Source organism: Branchiostoma belcheri, unplaced genomic scaffold (genome assembly GCF_001625305.1).
Source record: "Branchiostoma belcheri isolate BF01 breed outbred unplaced genomic scaffold, Haploidv18h27 scaffold1, whole genome shotgun sequence".
Classification (NCBI taxonomy): domain Eukaryota; kingdom Metazoa; phylum Chordata; class Leptocardii; order Amphioxiformes; family Branchiostomatidae; genus Branchiostoma; species Branchiostoma belcheri.
The window spans coordinates 4,598,827-4,614,199 of NW_017802379.1; the positions used below are offsets into that span (position 1 = coordinate 4,598,827).

At 38.7% G+C, this 15,373-nt stretch overlaps 2 protein-coding genes across 3 annotated transcripts in view; one reads left to right on the plus strand and one right to left on the minus strand.

The window, feature by feature from the left end:
• The window catches only part of LOC109464415 (protein ABHD11-like), a 13,716-nt gene extending 7,788 nt beyond the window's left edge, over positions 1–5,928 (minus strand). Inside the window, exon 1 of the mRNA XM_019761396.1 lies at positions 5,742–5,928. Within this exon, the coding sequence (XP_019616955.1) occupies positions 5,742–5,845 (104 nt within the window). The 5' untranslated portion in view covers positions 5,846–5,928. The remainder of the gene's footprint in view (positions 1–5,741) is intronic.
• Positions 5,929–5,978: 50 nt separating this feature from the next.
• LOC109464426 (ras-related protein Rab-35-like) lies at positions 5,979–14,751 on the plus strand. Of its 2 annotated transcripts, none has more exons than XM_019761415.1 (6): positions 5,979–6,185; positions 6,906–6,956; positions 9,409–9,532; positions 10,546–10,670; positions 11,597–11,721; positions 12,129–14,751. In XM_019761415.1, exons 1-6 carry the CDS (start codon positions 6,134–6,136, stop codon positions 12,273–12,275), a joined length of 624 nt encoding a protein of 207 aa, XP_019616974.1. In that variant the 5' UTR covers positions 5,979–6,133; the 3' UTR covers positions 12,276–14,751. The 2 variants fall into 2 exon arrangements, with proteins under 2 accessions (XP_019616974.1, XP_019616964.1); XM_019761405.1 differs by lacking the exon at positions 9,409–9,532 and adding an exon at positions 9,207–9,330 and having other exon boundaries at positions 5,983–6,185.
• The last annotated feature ends 622 nt before the right edge of the window (positions 14,752–15,373 follow it).

Sequence of the window (15,373 nt, forward strand, 5' to 3'; positions counted from 1 at the left end):
TGGAAAAAGATTCACTATTACATACATTTTTTCCACACATTTTGTTGAAAGAATCTTCAGAATAATATGTACATTTATTGGCTGAGTTCATTACTGAAGAACTGTTGAAAAAGTTAGAATCCGGATCCCAGTTGTCTGTATATTTCATCCCATTTTCATTATCCAATATAAAGGGATTAAACACCCTATCTGTATAATCAAATCTAGCATTTGTACTGTGTATACATGATAAAAATTCAATATCTTCTAAGTAGCAAAAAGGAAAGAGCGCACAGCAGTCAGAACATATCCAAGATATCCAATAATGTTGGCTATGTTTAGTAATAGGAGTGCATTGTTTATGGAATGGTTTCTTACAACATGTACAGGAGACTACATTTTCCCCACCACAGCACACTTTCTTGTTGCAGCGAGGACAATATGTTTGGGTTCCTTGTTTACTATTAACAATTGTAGTAGAAGACATAGTTATAATTGATATACATATAAATATACAAACATAAGAACAAAACTTTCAAGAGGAACATTATGATCTAAGTGTCCGGGTTTCGATTCTTTCGGATGACTAATCTGTCATAGCTCAGTACCGCATACTCTCCACGACTCCTAGCGGCTCTCAGCTCAGGGAGAAGTTCTGCTCGCTTCTTTCTAACTGCATCGGAGAAGTCTTCATTAATGTACATGTGCGTGTTCTTTAGATGAGATCTTGCTTTGTTTAGGATAAGCTGTTTGTCCTTGTACCTTAGCAGTTTTACAACAACTGGCCTCGGTCGGGGGTTATTCTTATTGAATGCACCATTCCGGTGTGCCCTCTCAATCTCGATGTCTTTCGCTTCCAGCTTTAGGTTCTTTGTGATTATGTCCCGAACCTTAACCTCGGTGTCAGCCCAGGATTCACTGTTATTATCTCCTTCAATACCATCGATGATGATGTTGTTTCGTCGGCTTTGATTCTCAAGGTAATCAACCTTTTTGGCCATCTCTGATTCTACTGATGGTGTTGGGTTCTTTTTCGAATCTTTGTCTGACGCTTTAAGTGAGTCAATTTCAGCTTGTGAGAATTGAAGGGAGGTCTTTAGTTCCTGTACTTCTCTCACCAACGAGTCGATCCGTTTGTTGGAGGATTCCATTAGCATCTGAGTGAAATTTTGAAATATGGATTCCTGTCGTTTTAGAAGGTCTTCATAATGCTGTTTGTTTTGTTCAAGCATTTCTTTCATTTCTTTAACAGTAACCACATCATCGTCGGTTTGCCCTTTTTGGTTGCGTGTGTTTGGCATGATTAGGAGTGAATGTAAGAGGGAACGATCCCACCTGCGTGATGACGAGATTAGTCTTGTTATTTGCTGCACCTGGACGTCTCCGTCACGTAATTTGGGGTGGGTGGTGGGTCTGAAACAAAGATCAGATCGCGGCAGCCAACGTCCAAATAAAGTAAACTATATGGACAATAATTGTAGATGGCAGTGAATACAGAGGTCTCAATGACACTTACCGGCGGGGGCTCCGGTAAAGGAGCCCGCTGCGGTGAAATCGCTCACTGGGGGACTGATCGAACTTCACGTCCTTTTCAGTCGTAACTATGGGGGTCTTCTCGACGGCTGGTTTCAGCTTTACTTGTCCAAATTCACCAGATTTCCTGCATCAGACTACTCTTCAGCACATTAACGTTGATATTCGGTGACGATTTCAGGATGATGACACGTTTGTTGGAGGCTTTTAACGTTTAATGTGAGGAACTCAGCTCAGAGAAGAAACAAAGCATCCATCTTGGACGAGACCATTTTTGCTTTTTTTCAATCATGTCAGTTTGAAGGCTAGAACTCTGCAAAGCATTCACCAGCTCTCCTTTTCTTATCTGCACATTGCATGCATTCCACAACAAAACAAACCAAGCATGTATCCTGGGCAAAATACTAAGTATTTTAAGCTTCAGCCTGCTATTAAAGGTAGCAAATGGGTACCATATTTTTTGTTTATAGGGAGTTAGGCAGCATGGAGAAGTTTTAGATTGGAAACAGTGACTACATAAACTACTTGTTATTCTTGTACGCCGTGAGGATAACAAGTATATATCATGTGGGACGCTCTCATTTGCATGGTAAAAAGAACACCACGACCTCAAAATCTTGGTAAGCCCTGAGGGGTAAGGACCTCTATCAGGGTGCTATGCCCTTAGTATTATTACTGCTTTGGTTGCTAAAAAGAGCAACATTGCATTAAAATTTTAGTATGCCCTGCGGCAAGGATCATACATGTATGTCAAGGTCTAATGTAATTACATGTATTTGGTTAGGAGCAAACCCTGTATACTGGTGTGCAATTGGTGCGAGTCGTGCGACCTTCATAGAAATGACCTTCTTACGAAGGGCATCATTATTCGGAAAACTAGCCTCTGGGCAGCTATGATATCCTGCTCGATTGTAATCTGATGCTTAGAACTGAAAAAGACCACACCAATCACGAGACATTAATTTTCACCATACTAAGATAGCTGTTTGTTACCAACTTTGTGTCAGTTATGGGGTTAGGCAACATGGAGAAGGTTGGGGACTGTGATATTTTCTTCTGTACCAGACATATTATCAATCAAATCATTCAAATATCTTTTTTCTTTTGACTGGAATGCCCTGTTGGCCTTGGTGGCTCTTCCAAAAGGTCAAGGGCAGGGGGGAGGGGGTTAGGGGTTGGTAGGCACAGGATCACAGGTAATAAATAAGTTAATACAAAAATAAATAAACACCTAATGTAATATTAACTAGAGTTCCACGATCTCATACCTTCGCCAAATGATGTTAATCTTCATGACAAAGTAAAGATTATTCCTCCTGATTATGCAAATAGGATCCTCATTTGCATGAATTATATAAGTTGATCATATTCTCCAACAAAAGACAGCCTTATCTTAACAAAGAAAACCATTCTACCATTTCCTCATAAATTATGCAAATGAGGTCCTTATTTGAATAAGTTATGTTTAATGATGTTCACCTTCACTTAACTTTCAAATACCCCAAGTATAAAATTCTAGGCAGTTACCATTATGGAATTATAACATTTTCTTATTAATTATGCAAATTAAGAGTTAATTTACATAATCAAAAACTTCCTGTGTTTCTCTCGTTCTCAATTACATATGTCACAAGCTTGACTAGTCCTATAATGTAATGCAGCTGATTTATAGAATTTCCTCATTAATTATGCAAATTACATCCAGATTTGCATAATTGTTGCATAATTATGTCAAGCGTCACTTAAGTTTCCTACATACCAAAAATCATGAAGATCCGTCCTCCGGTTCTTGAGTTATCCTCTTATGAATATTTTCAAAGAAATGGCCCTGCAGTTCCTGAGCAAGCCGCTAGGGGGCCCAAACCTATGTCAGTTGTTCCCCAGCACAAGACCTACGTACCATCCAAATTTCGTGACCCTAGCATGTCTAGATTATGAGATATCAAAACCGGAAGTTCAGCTGCAGTACCATAAGAAGCCGCTAGGGGGTCCAAAATCTAATCATTTCGAGGTCTCATCAAGACCTACCCACCTACCAAATATGAAGTCAATCCATTGAAGCCTTCCCAAGTTATCATGTTTACAGACAGACAGACAGACAGACAGACACACACACGAACGCCTACGAAAACATAACCTTCTTGGCGAAGGTAATAAGTTGTCCAATATATACTCCTCTATCACTGTCATTTATCAATACATGTACAGGTAGCAATCCATAACCCACTTACCAAACTAGGTCACAGGTCTCAAGGGAATGGACCAATCTTCCATTAATACCACTTCTGCACAGTTTCAGCCAAATCACAATGATGTGACAAGACAGGAATTTAAAAAAAAATGTTTGATGGCATTTTTGAGTAATATTTTTCCACTGAAGAACACCTCTCCACTCTCAATTGCCTTGTTGCCATAATGATACTTTTTTTGACACAACAAAGCTTAATACTTAGTAGTAAAATTACCTGCAGTTTTACTGGTAGTAACTTCTTCCTTAGACCCATACCTACCTACATACATACCAAGGTAAACCACCAAAAAAAATATCTGTCACCAGTGTCAACTGTTTTGTTGGACTGGTCTGTTCAAGCAACATGATACTGTAATTAGGATTACCTGAGTTTGTGTACAAGCAGCTTAGCATATCTAATTAGGCATACATGCTATCGTTGTCTGTGTCATCTGGGTTGCCATGCCACCACCAAACTTCCTAAGGCCATATTTAATTTGTCCAAAATGTACTCTGTCTTCCACAGGACGTATACGTACTATCTACCTTTCTATTCCCAAAATGGAGTAATCCATTTATATGGAGAAAGGAATATCATAACAAATCATGTGTAGGAACTTAGGAAAAGTTTATTCCATAACTAAACTTTCCTATTCTTGTACAGGATTTTTAATATAATAACTTAGTCAAGGACAGTACAGAAACATTTAGTGCTTTTGAAATTATTTCTTTTTGTGGCCTAATCTTGTAACTGAAAATAGATTACTTAGAAAAAAGGAAGAGCAGGTAAGTGATGCATTAAGGTGCAACAGTTCTTTTGAAAAGAACACTCTCTTTGTCAACTTTCAATGCTTCAATGAACATCTGGAACCACCAATCAATGAACTAACCTGCCATGCCCTTTCAGTGCAATAAGGTGAGATAATACCTTAATCTGTCAAAATTTTATAAATCTGCCCCATTAAAATTCTATCAGGCCAAACATCCTGGACCTGTTGTCCTATGCTATAAATAATAAATAAGGTAACTTGGCAAGCAAAACATTGGCTTGCAAACTGGACAATTTCTTGTCTATATTACTTACCACACTGTTTTATGTAAACATAGAAATTGAAGACAGTTCCTGGCAAGAGATCCTGGACAAAATTCTAGAGGTATATGCTATAACTTATACATACTATAAGTCATTATAGTCATTAGTCATTGCAATGGTAAGTGGGTAACCTTACTAGTAAGTAGGTCACACTCATTATTTTTGCCTTAAATTACTGGCTACCACACCCATACATTACCAGTAAAAATTACACTGGGATGGGATGTGAATTTTTCCCTAGTTTGCTGCTTTGAGTTGCTCTTTGTTTTATGTAAAACTTGAGAAAATACACTTTTCCAGCTTATCACAAAGTTGAATGAAAGTGTATCTCCTCAAATCCTGAGTATATTTTATACAGAAATTTTATCTTAAATGCTGACAAAGCACTTTCACTCTTTGAAGAGTTTCCTACTTAGATTCTTTTTTTTTTAGATGGTAATTTAATTTAGTAAATTAGATAGGACTTAATAAGATTATGTCAAGTCATGACATTGAGCCCCGCCCTCTGAGTTCCACCCCTTTACGGTCCATTTAACTCCCTGTGCGCAGCTGACACATGTACAAAACGTGTCATTGATTCGTGCTGGACTCACAAGCTGACAACACTGTCTACATACCCAGTATGTAATGTTACACAAAAGGAACGCTACCATACACTGACTGGATTCCAGGCGACACTTTCCGTATTAGAGGAAACAAGCAGATGCAGTAGAAAATGATAATAGAATAAAAAGTATTTCTTTCGTCGCACTGGAAGACTTTTACTTTCTCTGGGGGGTCGGTTTGACTTTGAAATTTATAAATGACGACCTAGACGTTCTGACCTAATTTTTACTCTTCCATTCAAAGCACGTTTTCGAGGACAAAACCACGAAATTACGGACTTGAAGGACTTTTTCCACGTACCTTACACTCCTGTTATTGCAGAGACACCTGGTAGGACGAACCGTTCTGCTCAGAAGCGCCGCGTGCCTGAGGAAAACAGCTGCCTGTCTGTAGGACACTTCCATTTTTTCCCTGCCAACTCGTTGTGTGCCTCAGATGACCTCTGGCTGCAAACATGACCTTTTCCGTCTCACCTTTGACCCCATTTCCGGTACACTCACTTCCGGTCTGAAGAAGCGCCCCACTGCGCATGCACTTCATTACGCATGCGCACTGACAACTCTACACACCCGCTGCCATCCCGATTTCCGTCCAAGAGTAAATCTTGATCGAGTAGTCTTAAGATTTGATCAATTTTTAGCGGTTAGAGGCGACATATTGGCGGGAATTTCGGCCTTTTGGAACGACAAGAGATGGCCAGAGAGTATGATCACCTTTTCAAGCTACTGATCATTGGAGATAGCGGTAAGTTGGAGACAAAAAGAACGGAGAGAGGACGCTACACTGTTAGGACCCCCATGATTTAGGACCGCAAACATAGCAGGAAATCATGTAGTGGCGTTTTTACTGTTTGGCAGACCAGGAACTCCGTTGATTTACACGATTTCCTTTCTACATCGGGAAAAAGTTCTCTCGTTCACTTTGCCAACAACGCTAATTATAAATCACTGACGGCAAAATCTGTTCAGTTACAAAACTTGCCGGTCAGTTAGACCCGGAAGTCGTCCAACTACAGTATGTCAAAACTGACTCATCTCCTTACTTCTCATGCATAACTGGCAAAATTATTGTCGTGCTCTTTTCTGCAAATTTTTAGTTCTTCTTAGTATGTACTTTGAAAAGACTGCGTTTGATTGTAAACACCCTTTTCATTCCTCTACTTGGCAATCAGAATAAAAGGATGGGCGTTGTCGTGTTACTGTTTCCAGTCCACGCGAAAGTTGTGTCGGGGTTGTAGGAAGCGTCCATCCGGCCTTTCTAAATATGGACTATGTCTAGGCTGTATAATTAGTGTATTATGGACTAGTCTATCCCCGTCATTTGACACCTGGATATCGGATACGTTTCAGGAACAATAACATAACAACACCTGTTTGTTGTGTATGGATGCGTGTTATTTTTGAAGGTATAAATTATGAAGGTATAAATTTTGGATCTTAATCTTAAGCACTTTTGTCTTTTCAGGTGTTGGCAAGAGCAGCTTGCTGTTAAGGTTTGCAGACAACACATTTTCAGGTAAGTGTGACTGTTAGTTAGGGAATAAAGGAGGTTTGCCTAGAGGACATGTGTTGGTGTGTTTTTCCATATATGGAAGGTTACTTACACACATGTTGTTGCAATTGATCACACTCAAATCCAATCAATTGCAGGCCAATTATGGGCACCCCCCTCTCTGGGACTATTGGGCTTTCACGCTTGGTTAACCAGGAAAATTCCCTGGTTTGGCTCCCAGGCCAACTTTCAGGAATTCAGATGACCTTCACACGGCTGTTAGCATGTCATCCGTGGTTAGGACAATGCAGGTTCTTTTGTCTAGCAAGTGTCTACTGTAAATTGTGAAACTTCCGCTGTGGTTTTATTTTGTGTTAGGCAGGAAGGGGACATTTTCATGGTGTTTTATATTCGCGGTTTCAACCATTCTGTAGTACAGTAGTTATACAAGGAAGACATATTTGTGATGTCATGAATTCATGTTGGAGATGTCACTTCAAAAATGTTAAAATAAAACCACTGCAAAAGCTTCACTATTACACTACTACAATGATGCCTGATAAAATGAAATATCAGTTTTAAAAACACCACCTTAATCATTATTGTTATCAATGTATATTTTACATTTTATATCTACATACAAAATTGTAACAAAAACATGATGATGGCTGTAGTTTTAGATTTAGTCACAGAAAATTACGCCCAGACACATATTCAAAACCCTCATTTCCCACTGAGAGTATAATGTCAACAGAACAGTAATGCATTATACATTGTACATAATGTTCCCAGTATAGAGAGAACTGGGACTGTTGTATCTGAAAGAATCTGGAATATTTTCCAATTTCTGGTCATATTGTGGCCAGGGCCATTCATTACTTTCATACGGTACCCTTTAGCATGCAGTAAAGGGCTGATAAATTGTAAATAAGGGCCTCTGGAGGACTATACCCGTTATTACATGTCATTTCACGCTTGATAGAAAGATGTCATATTCCTGGGGTCAGCCTGGGGTCCACATGAGGCCCCTGGTGAGTGAGATATGAGTCAGACATTAACATAATTTGGTCCCTTTTGGAAAACCCTGAAATCAATCATGTTTTATTACAGGGGGCAGCTGTAGTTATTATTTGCTTACAATGTATGTAAATAATGTTTGTAAACAAGTCAGCCAAGTGTCTAAGAATGAATGTTTAAATTAAAGGCAATGAAAATTATGTACATTAATATATTACATTCATATCTAACAAGGATAACTTCAGATTTCTTGTAGAGGATGAAAAATTTACGTAATTCATAAATACTAACAGCCTTACAGGTTATGGCAGTTGTACCATATTTTCATTGTGTCCAGTGGTACTTAAGATATATCTCTCTCTGATAGTCCATCGATTTTCCCCAGCAATTTGTGACAATATAAATTAAAGCTCTTTACAGTGAACTATTGCAAAATTTATTGTCTTTGGAATTGCTGCTAGAAAATTTATTGTGTAATCACCCGGTTGTTTTCCCAATGGTTAAACGTTAAGGTTGACCCGTTTACTGCTCCAGGAAAAAAATTGTTTCTGGCTCTGGTCCAATGTTGTAGTAATGGAGCCTTCCAAGCAAGGCACAAAAATCAATGTCTGGGGTCGATGCAAGAACAGTTAGAACTGCACTGTAATTACTCAATGGTTGACTCTGATCATGATTATACAGAGGACTTCCTTTGAAGACACCTGTCTCATCTGTGAAAGTGAACGTAAAGCAAGTTTGTTAGAATATGATATTATGATGTTGTGGTGGTAATATATTATATATAATGACATCTTCTCCCTGCATGGGGTAGTTTGACAGAAGACTAGCCTTTGCCCACAAATTTGGCTCACGGGGACTTTTTGATTGATGGGGGTGTGTTTGGTGTTCGACCATTGCTGCCAATTACTTGCCATTTGTGGAAAGGTGTACCACTTGTGAGGAAACACTGGCCAAAGTGCACATGGATCAGGGCTCAAAATTCAGTTGTGGGAACTGGTGAACATGATCTGAAAATTTAGATGTACAGAAAAAATTTAGTGCACAGGTATACAACATAATGAATTTCAGCAAAATCTGATTACACTTTATAAAGTAGCATATATTTGCAAATGATGAAGATCATATCAAATCTTTGACTTTTGAGGAAGCCAATTAATCTTCTCCCTGCTGCTTAACTCCATAACCAATAGCCAAATGGCTACTTGCAAAAGAGCAGTGCGTGTACTCTTCTCTGATTGGTGTGTTTGCCGACTGTAGGTACGTATATCACCACCATTGGCGTAGACTTCAAGATCAGAACGATAGAGGTAGAGGGCACTAAGGTCAAGCTGCAGATATGGGACACAGCCGGACAGGAGCGTTTCCGCACCATCACGTCCACGTAAGTTCCCGCGCCGCCTTTTCCTCAAAACCATCCCCAACCCTCTCCTCTTCTTTGTCTCTCTACGCTACATCACAGGTACCTACATAACGACAATTGGTGTGGATTTCAAGATCAGGACGACGGAAATGAATGGAGAGAAGGTGAAACTTCAGATCTGGGACACGGCCGGGCAGGAGCGGTTTCGTACCATCACTTCCACGTGAGAGTTCTTACCTTTGATTCCCGTCGCTTGTTGTTCCTCCACTGCAGGAGAGAGCGTAACGCCCGGTGTCGTCTCGTTCATCCATTCATTCAGCCATTGACTCATTCCAACCATTACGCAAACATGTTGTGGTGTAGCCTCCTGTGCAGACGTCTAGCAGGGCAGCATTTGTTTCCACAAGTAGCTAGAGCGTCAAGTCTAGTTTTGGGGGAAGGCCTTGTTTGGGGGGAAAGCTGTATCCACGGAGATAACTGTATTTTGTTGGAGATTATGACTCCCTACATGGCATAACACCATCTGCTGAATTAGAGCAGCCAAGCCTGTGTAAAAAATCACATATCAGTGCTCCCCTTCCCCCCAAAAAAATTAAATGTCGCCACTCAAAGAAGTCTGTCAAGGAGGCTATTGTGTATGTCTTGTAGCTGAGTTACTGATTTATGTGTATGTGTGTGCGTACAATGTGTGGCTGTAGTTTATCCATTTACCTTTTCATTTCTGCACATGGAAGAATATCTGCATGTTGGACCACAGCATGAGGCCTGACCAGAATGCTGCACTATTTTTTTCAACCACAGCATACGGCATGTTTACAGCATATTTCCTAACAGTGTTTTTTTTTCACCTGCTTGTTTATTCTTTGCATGTTTCCTAGTTGTTGTGACATGTACATGTTGTACTTGTATGTTTTGTCACTGTCTTTGTTAGCTTGTGTAATCTTTGTTTGAATTTGCACAATGGTCAAAGTATTAAACTTTTTGATATGTTTGAAAGGATGGCAGTTTCTTTACGACTTACCGGTAAATGATTTTTGTATGATTTCTACCGGGTATTTCAAGAAATGCATCGCACACAAGGGATGAAAAGGCTGATTTTTCTGTATTGAAATTTTCTAACTCATTGTTTTCTGACAAAAAAACACTTCCCTCTCAGAAAGTCTGCAAGCTACTTACATTGTATAATCGTTTTCAAAAACATATCTTTATTGTTAAGCTGTGAAACTTCTTGTCCAGGTATTACAGAGGGACCCATGGAGTTATAGTGGTGTATGATGTCACCAGTGCAGACTCATTCGTCAACGTCAAGAGATGGTTACATGAAATAGACCAGAATTGTGACGTGGTCAACAGGATACTAGGTAGGTAATGTGCTGTTGTAAATAGTAATACTGGTACTAAGTAATAGTGTGTTCATGCAAGGACATTTTGGGTTTTATTACCATTGCAAGATGAAGCAATGCCTTCTAGCAGCTGTCTTTCAAACTGCAGATTATAAACATGTAATGTGAAAACTGTAAGCAGGCATAAAAGATTTCATGGTAGCAGTCTGGCTATGTTTCCTTTAATTATGAACTGGGATTGGAACTAGTGAAGTATCATGAAAGGATTCAACTTCTGTAAGAAGTTATCTGCATTAATTGCATTGTTTTTTCCAGTCTTTTTTTCACCAAAGATTCTCTCTAAGCAATGCCATAGTTGAAACAATCTTACTATGTACTAATGTATTTCACAACCAAAGTTACTGGCATTGCACCAGACTGAGAGCATTTACAAGCTTAAGGCCATCTGGAAAACCACAGGCATGATCAATGATAGCTAGGCTAAATACCCTACACAGGAATGGCTTGACACATACAGGGCAGCACGCCAGACTTGTAAACGTCTTTATAAACTTTGACACCAACTTTCTCTTTGTTGAGATGAAGGGAAGAAAAATGTTTGCTTTAGGCTACACCAATGTAATTTCTTGGATCTGCTCACTTAATTTTTGATTTAACCAAAAAAAACATACCTGTACCATTCAAATTTTGAATCAAAAATTCTCATACCGATATTTTGGCACCAACAGTTGAAGGAGGTCCTTGTCTTCCTAGCTAGTATTTCCATTCATCTATGCATTACTTCAATTGTAGTTTATGTAGTACAATTGCAGTTATGGTGAAGGGTCATCACTGGTTTAACCTCCTCCCTGCTAAAGTTGCCATTTGAAACCAAAATCTGTATTGGTTCTGGTGTTAGGCAGCAGGGAGAAGGTTAACCATGATGATGATTTTCTTGGCTTCAGTGGGAAACAAGAACGACTGTCCCGAGAGGAAAGTGGTGGAGACGGGTGACGCGCAAAGGTTCGCTGACCAGATGGGCATCAAACTGTTTGAAACCAGTGCCAAGGAAAACATCAACGTGGAAGAGGTAAGACTGGGGGCAACTTTATCATGGATGTCAATAGGGAGAAGTGGAAAATTGGGAGAAATAGTTTAAATCATGGTACCGGGTAGTTTCATTTTTGTGGTTTTCCCTCTGACCACGATATCATAAGTCTGTCTTTAGTATAACTATATATATATATATTACAGAATTGTAGAATTGTTTTTGCAGACTTTAATACAGTGGATCCCAGGTCAAAAAGTCAGACACAGGAAATGGGTAAACTTTAGAGTAGGTTGACAGCACGTGGGTGGGGAAAATTGACAGGCAGAATGACAGGATGTCAAAAGGTCAGACACAGGAAATTGAGTATACATTTGTACTTGAAAGTCAAGAAAACCCCAAATGCTTTCCAGAAGACTGAAATCTCTGATTTCTTCTTTCCTTCTCAGATGTTTAACGAGATCACGAGGCAAGTTCTTCACCAGAAGAAGGAGACCCAGGCCAAACTAGCAGCACAGACGAACGAGACGATAAAACTGGACAAACACAAGGGGCACAAGAGAAGAAGATGTGGTGCCGTCGGCTGCAAGATGTGAACGCCCCCCCTCCCCATTTCAATTTTGTGACGTTAGAAAAACTTTTAGTCCTTTTTATTTATGCAGTGAAGAATGAATGGTAATATTTCTTGACTTACGATTGATGTGGTTGAAAGCAGTCACCCTGAACTTTGAGTAGCACACCAGCAATCATTAGGTAAAAATTTGGAAACAACTCAAAACACATTTCTGTATGAAAATGATAGAAATGTATAGAAAATTCCAGTGCCAGTTTACTAGCTGCCAATGATGTTACTTTCCATCCTTGCGGCAGAAGTCTTCTTTAGTCATTGTACAAATTTCTGTGCTCCAAAATCATTTTAGAAAATGATTATCATTATGATCCGCCCAAAAACAAATGTACAAAATGTAATTACAACTGTCGTTTCTGGAAACATAATGTCAACAACTGTGACACTTGTGAAGTACATGTAACAGCATACTTTTGTGGCTGCAAAGCCCGCAGGAGGTTACAACACAGACTGGCTCTTTGCCAATTGGTAGGATTTATTGGAAGCAAATAGTTGCCAGCAAAACCTCTTACATCTAAATGTGCACACCAACAACCCTGGACCTACATATCTTCTAAACTGTGACGAAAGTACTTCGTTTCTAAATTTTAGAGGCAATGATATGAATCAGCAAGTCTTAGATGTTCCCATCGACCAAAAGAAGGAAATTGGGGGGCTTCTTGTAGATATCTTAAAGTGTGAATTGCAAGAATGTTTTTAAGTCCACTTCTCATGCTACCAGCCAACCAATGTTAACACTATAATCAGAATGACACTATGTGTTTGTTGCTAACAATGTATTTGTGTGTTGTATCCAATAGCCTGTTTGAAGGGGCTTGTCCAGCTCAGAGTACATAACATGACTCATATGTTGATCAGTCAAATGCTGTTTCTTGTTTGTAGCGTCTTGAAAAATCATTATCCTCTTGGACTCAGGTATTCTTATAAATTAATGCATTCTGTAACCCCAGTTACTACACAGGAAAAAGAAGTTTGTTTTATTAGGAACTTTGTAGCAAACTTGGCAACATAAATCATCAACAGGCCATGTTGTACATATCACCACAAGGGTTTATGCAAAAAAAATTGTACCTGAAGCAGTTGGATGTTTTTCAGGATTAGTGTCAAAAGCCAAGAGCTAACTAGAATGCTGAAAGTTGTTGGATCATTTAAAAAGGGAATTAAATTCAGATTCTGGCAAGTTGGCACGCTTTAAACTTGATTTTGTAAGTTTCAAATTAGTGCTGTTTTTTTGTCTCTGAGAATGTGCCAGACCAGGGATTGTCTTCCATAATCACACAGCAGTTGTGGCATGTTTCAATTTTGACTGTTTTCCAACTTGTAAAGAGAAGATGGTAATGTGGTACAAGAGTGATTTCATCTTGTCTGTGGAAATGGATATAGCCCTCTGGTTATTTTGATGTGCACTGACATCAAGGAAATTGGAACATGATTTTTTTGAGTGGAAAGGAACACCTTGCAGGTATCCTTTGTACTTGGGCAAAACCAGATAAATCACTTGTTTCCTGGCATTTATGGAGTTTTAGCCCCTGGATCCTGTATGAATTTTCAGAAGCAAGATATTTAGTTGACAAGTGCTTAGCAGGTGACATTCAAGCTGGCATTCTGTACAGTACCATTCAAAGTCCTAAAGAGGGAATCAAATTTTTAGTCATTGATATCATAATGACATTATAAGTCTTTTTAATAGCTGTCTGTAAGAACAGCTTCAATTTGCTAGAAAATAAACTGAGCCCTTTTCTGCCATAACTTTGCTGCAACCTACCTTTATGTACTTTGTGGTTTAATCCAACTCTGAAGTGTTATCATTGCATTGCTGTATGTGGGGACTGTACCACTCTCTACATTAGGGGTGGTCAGGATAGACTGTTGTTGCCTTCACAACAAAACAAAATCTGACAGCTAAAGAATAGCATACAATTTGTACATTCACTTCTGTGGTACCATTAGGTATGGATATCTAATATTAGCAGATATTTTTGATTAATCAGAAGTACATGTACCAGTATAGTAATCTAGTGTGTCAACTTATATTACAATGAATCATAGTATAGCACTAGCATAGGTTGACCAACCGTTGTACAAATTGTAAGAATCTTGATATTTTCGTGTTCTCTGCATGTTTGTATTCTAATTAATCAAAGCATGGTAGGCAATTTACTTCCTGTCAAATTATTACGTTTGAATCATTTTTATTTGGAGAGCTGATGAAAATGTGGAATACGGACAGCCATTTTACTAGATAGGATATTTTTTCGAAAAAAGAAAAGATTTTGAGAATGAAAGCCTGAACACTAGCACTTTGAACTAATTATGAACGTATGGACTAATTATGTATACTTGTGTCAGTGCTTAGCATTGGAATTTTCTGGAAAAAAAGGCTTCTTTTGAGTTTTGTGTTACCTCAGCTGCGGCTTGTATTAAATCTTGTCATGAAAGACCTTGAAAAATGCCTCATGTTTTTTTCTGCTAAAGGCACCCAAAGCAATTTCAGGCAGAAAGACTGTATTTTCAAAGTCATTTTTTAAATCTACATACATGTAGGTAATAAATTGAAGACAATCATGTTCTTCACAAACTCCATAGAATGATTCTCATACAGAATTAGCCCTCCAGGGGCTAGCAGTAACAACACTATACACATTCATGTAAAACTCACAGTAACAATGTGCCATTATAGGTCTAGATTGCAAACTGAAGGCAATTTTTTTCCGATAATCATGCATGTGTGTCACAAAAGTCAGCTGTCTTGTTACCGAAAAGGCTTTATCTAGAATCATACTGTCTAGAATTGTATAGTTCTGAACACAATGAAGAACAACTTGGGAACAAAATAGCAGAAAACACTTTATCAAATTTAATGACAACAATTTTTCAGTTTGGTCAAACTGAATTGTCTGACTTCCCTAAAAATCTATGATACTCTATGGCATAATAACCTATAGTCAAAATTAAAAGCACAAAACATACCAGAAACATTACTCAAGTCATCTGAACAATTGACAAAGACTGATACCACTGCTTACATTTACATTTATAGTAGTGTCTTGGGTAGTAAAATACTGT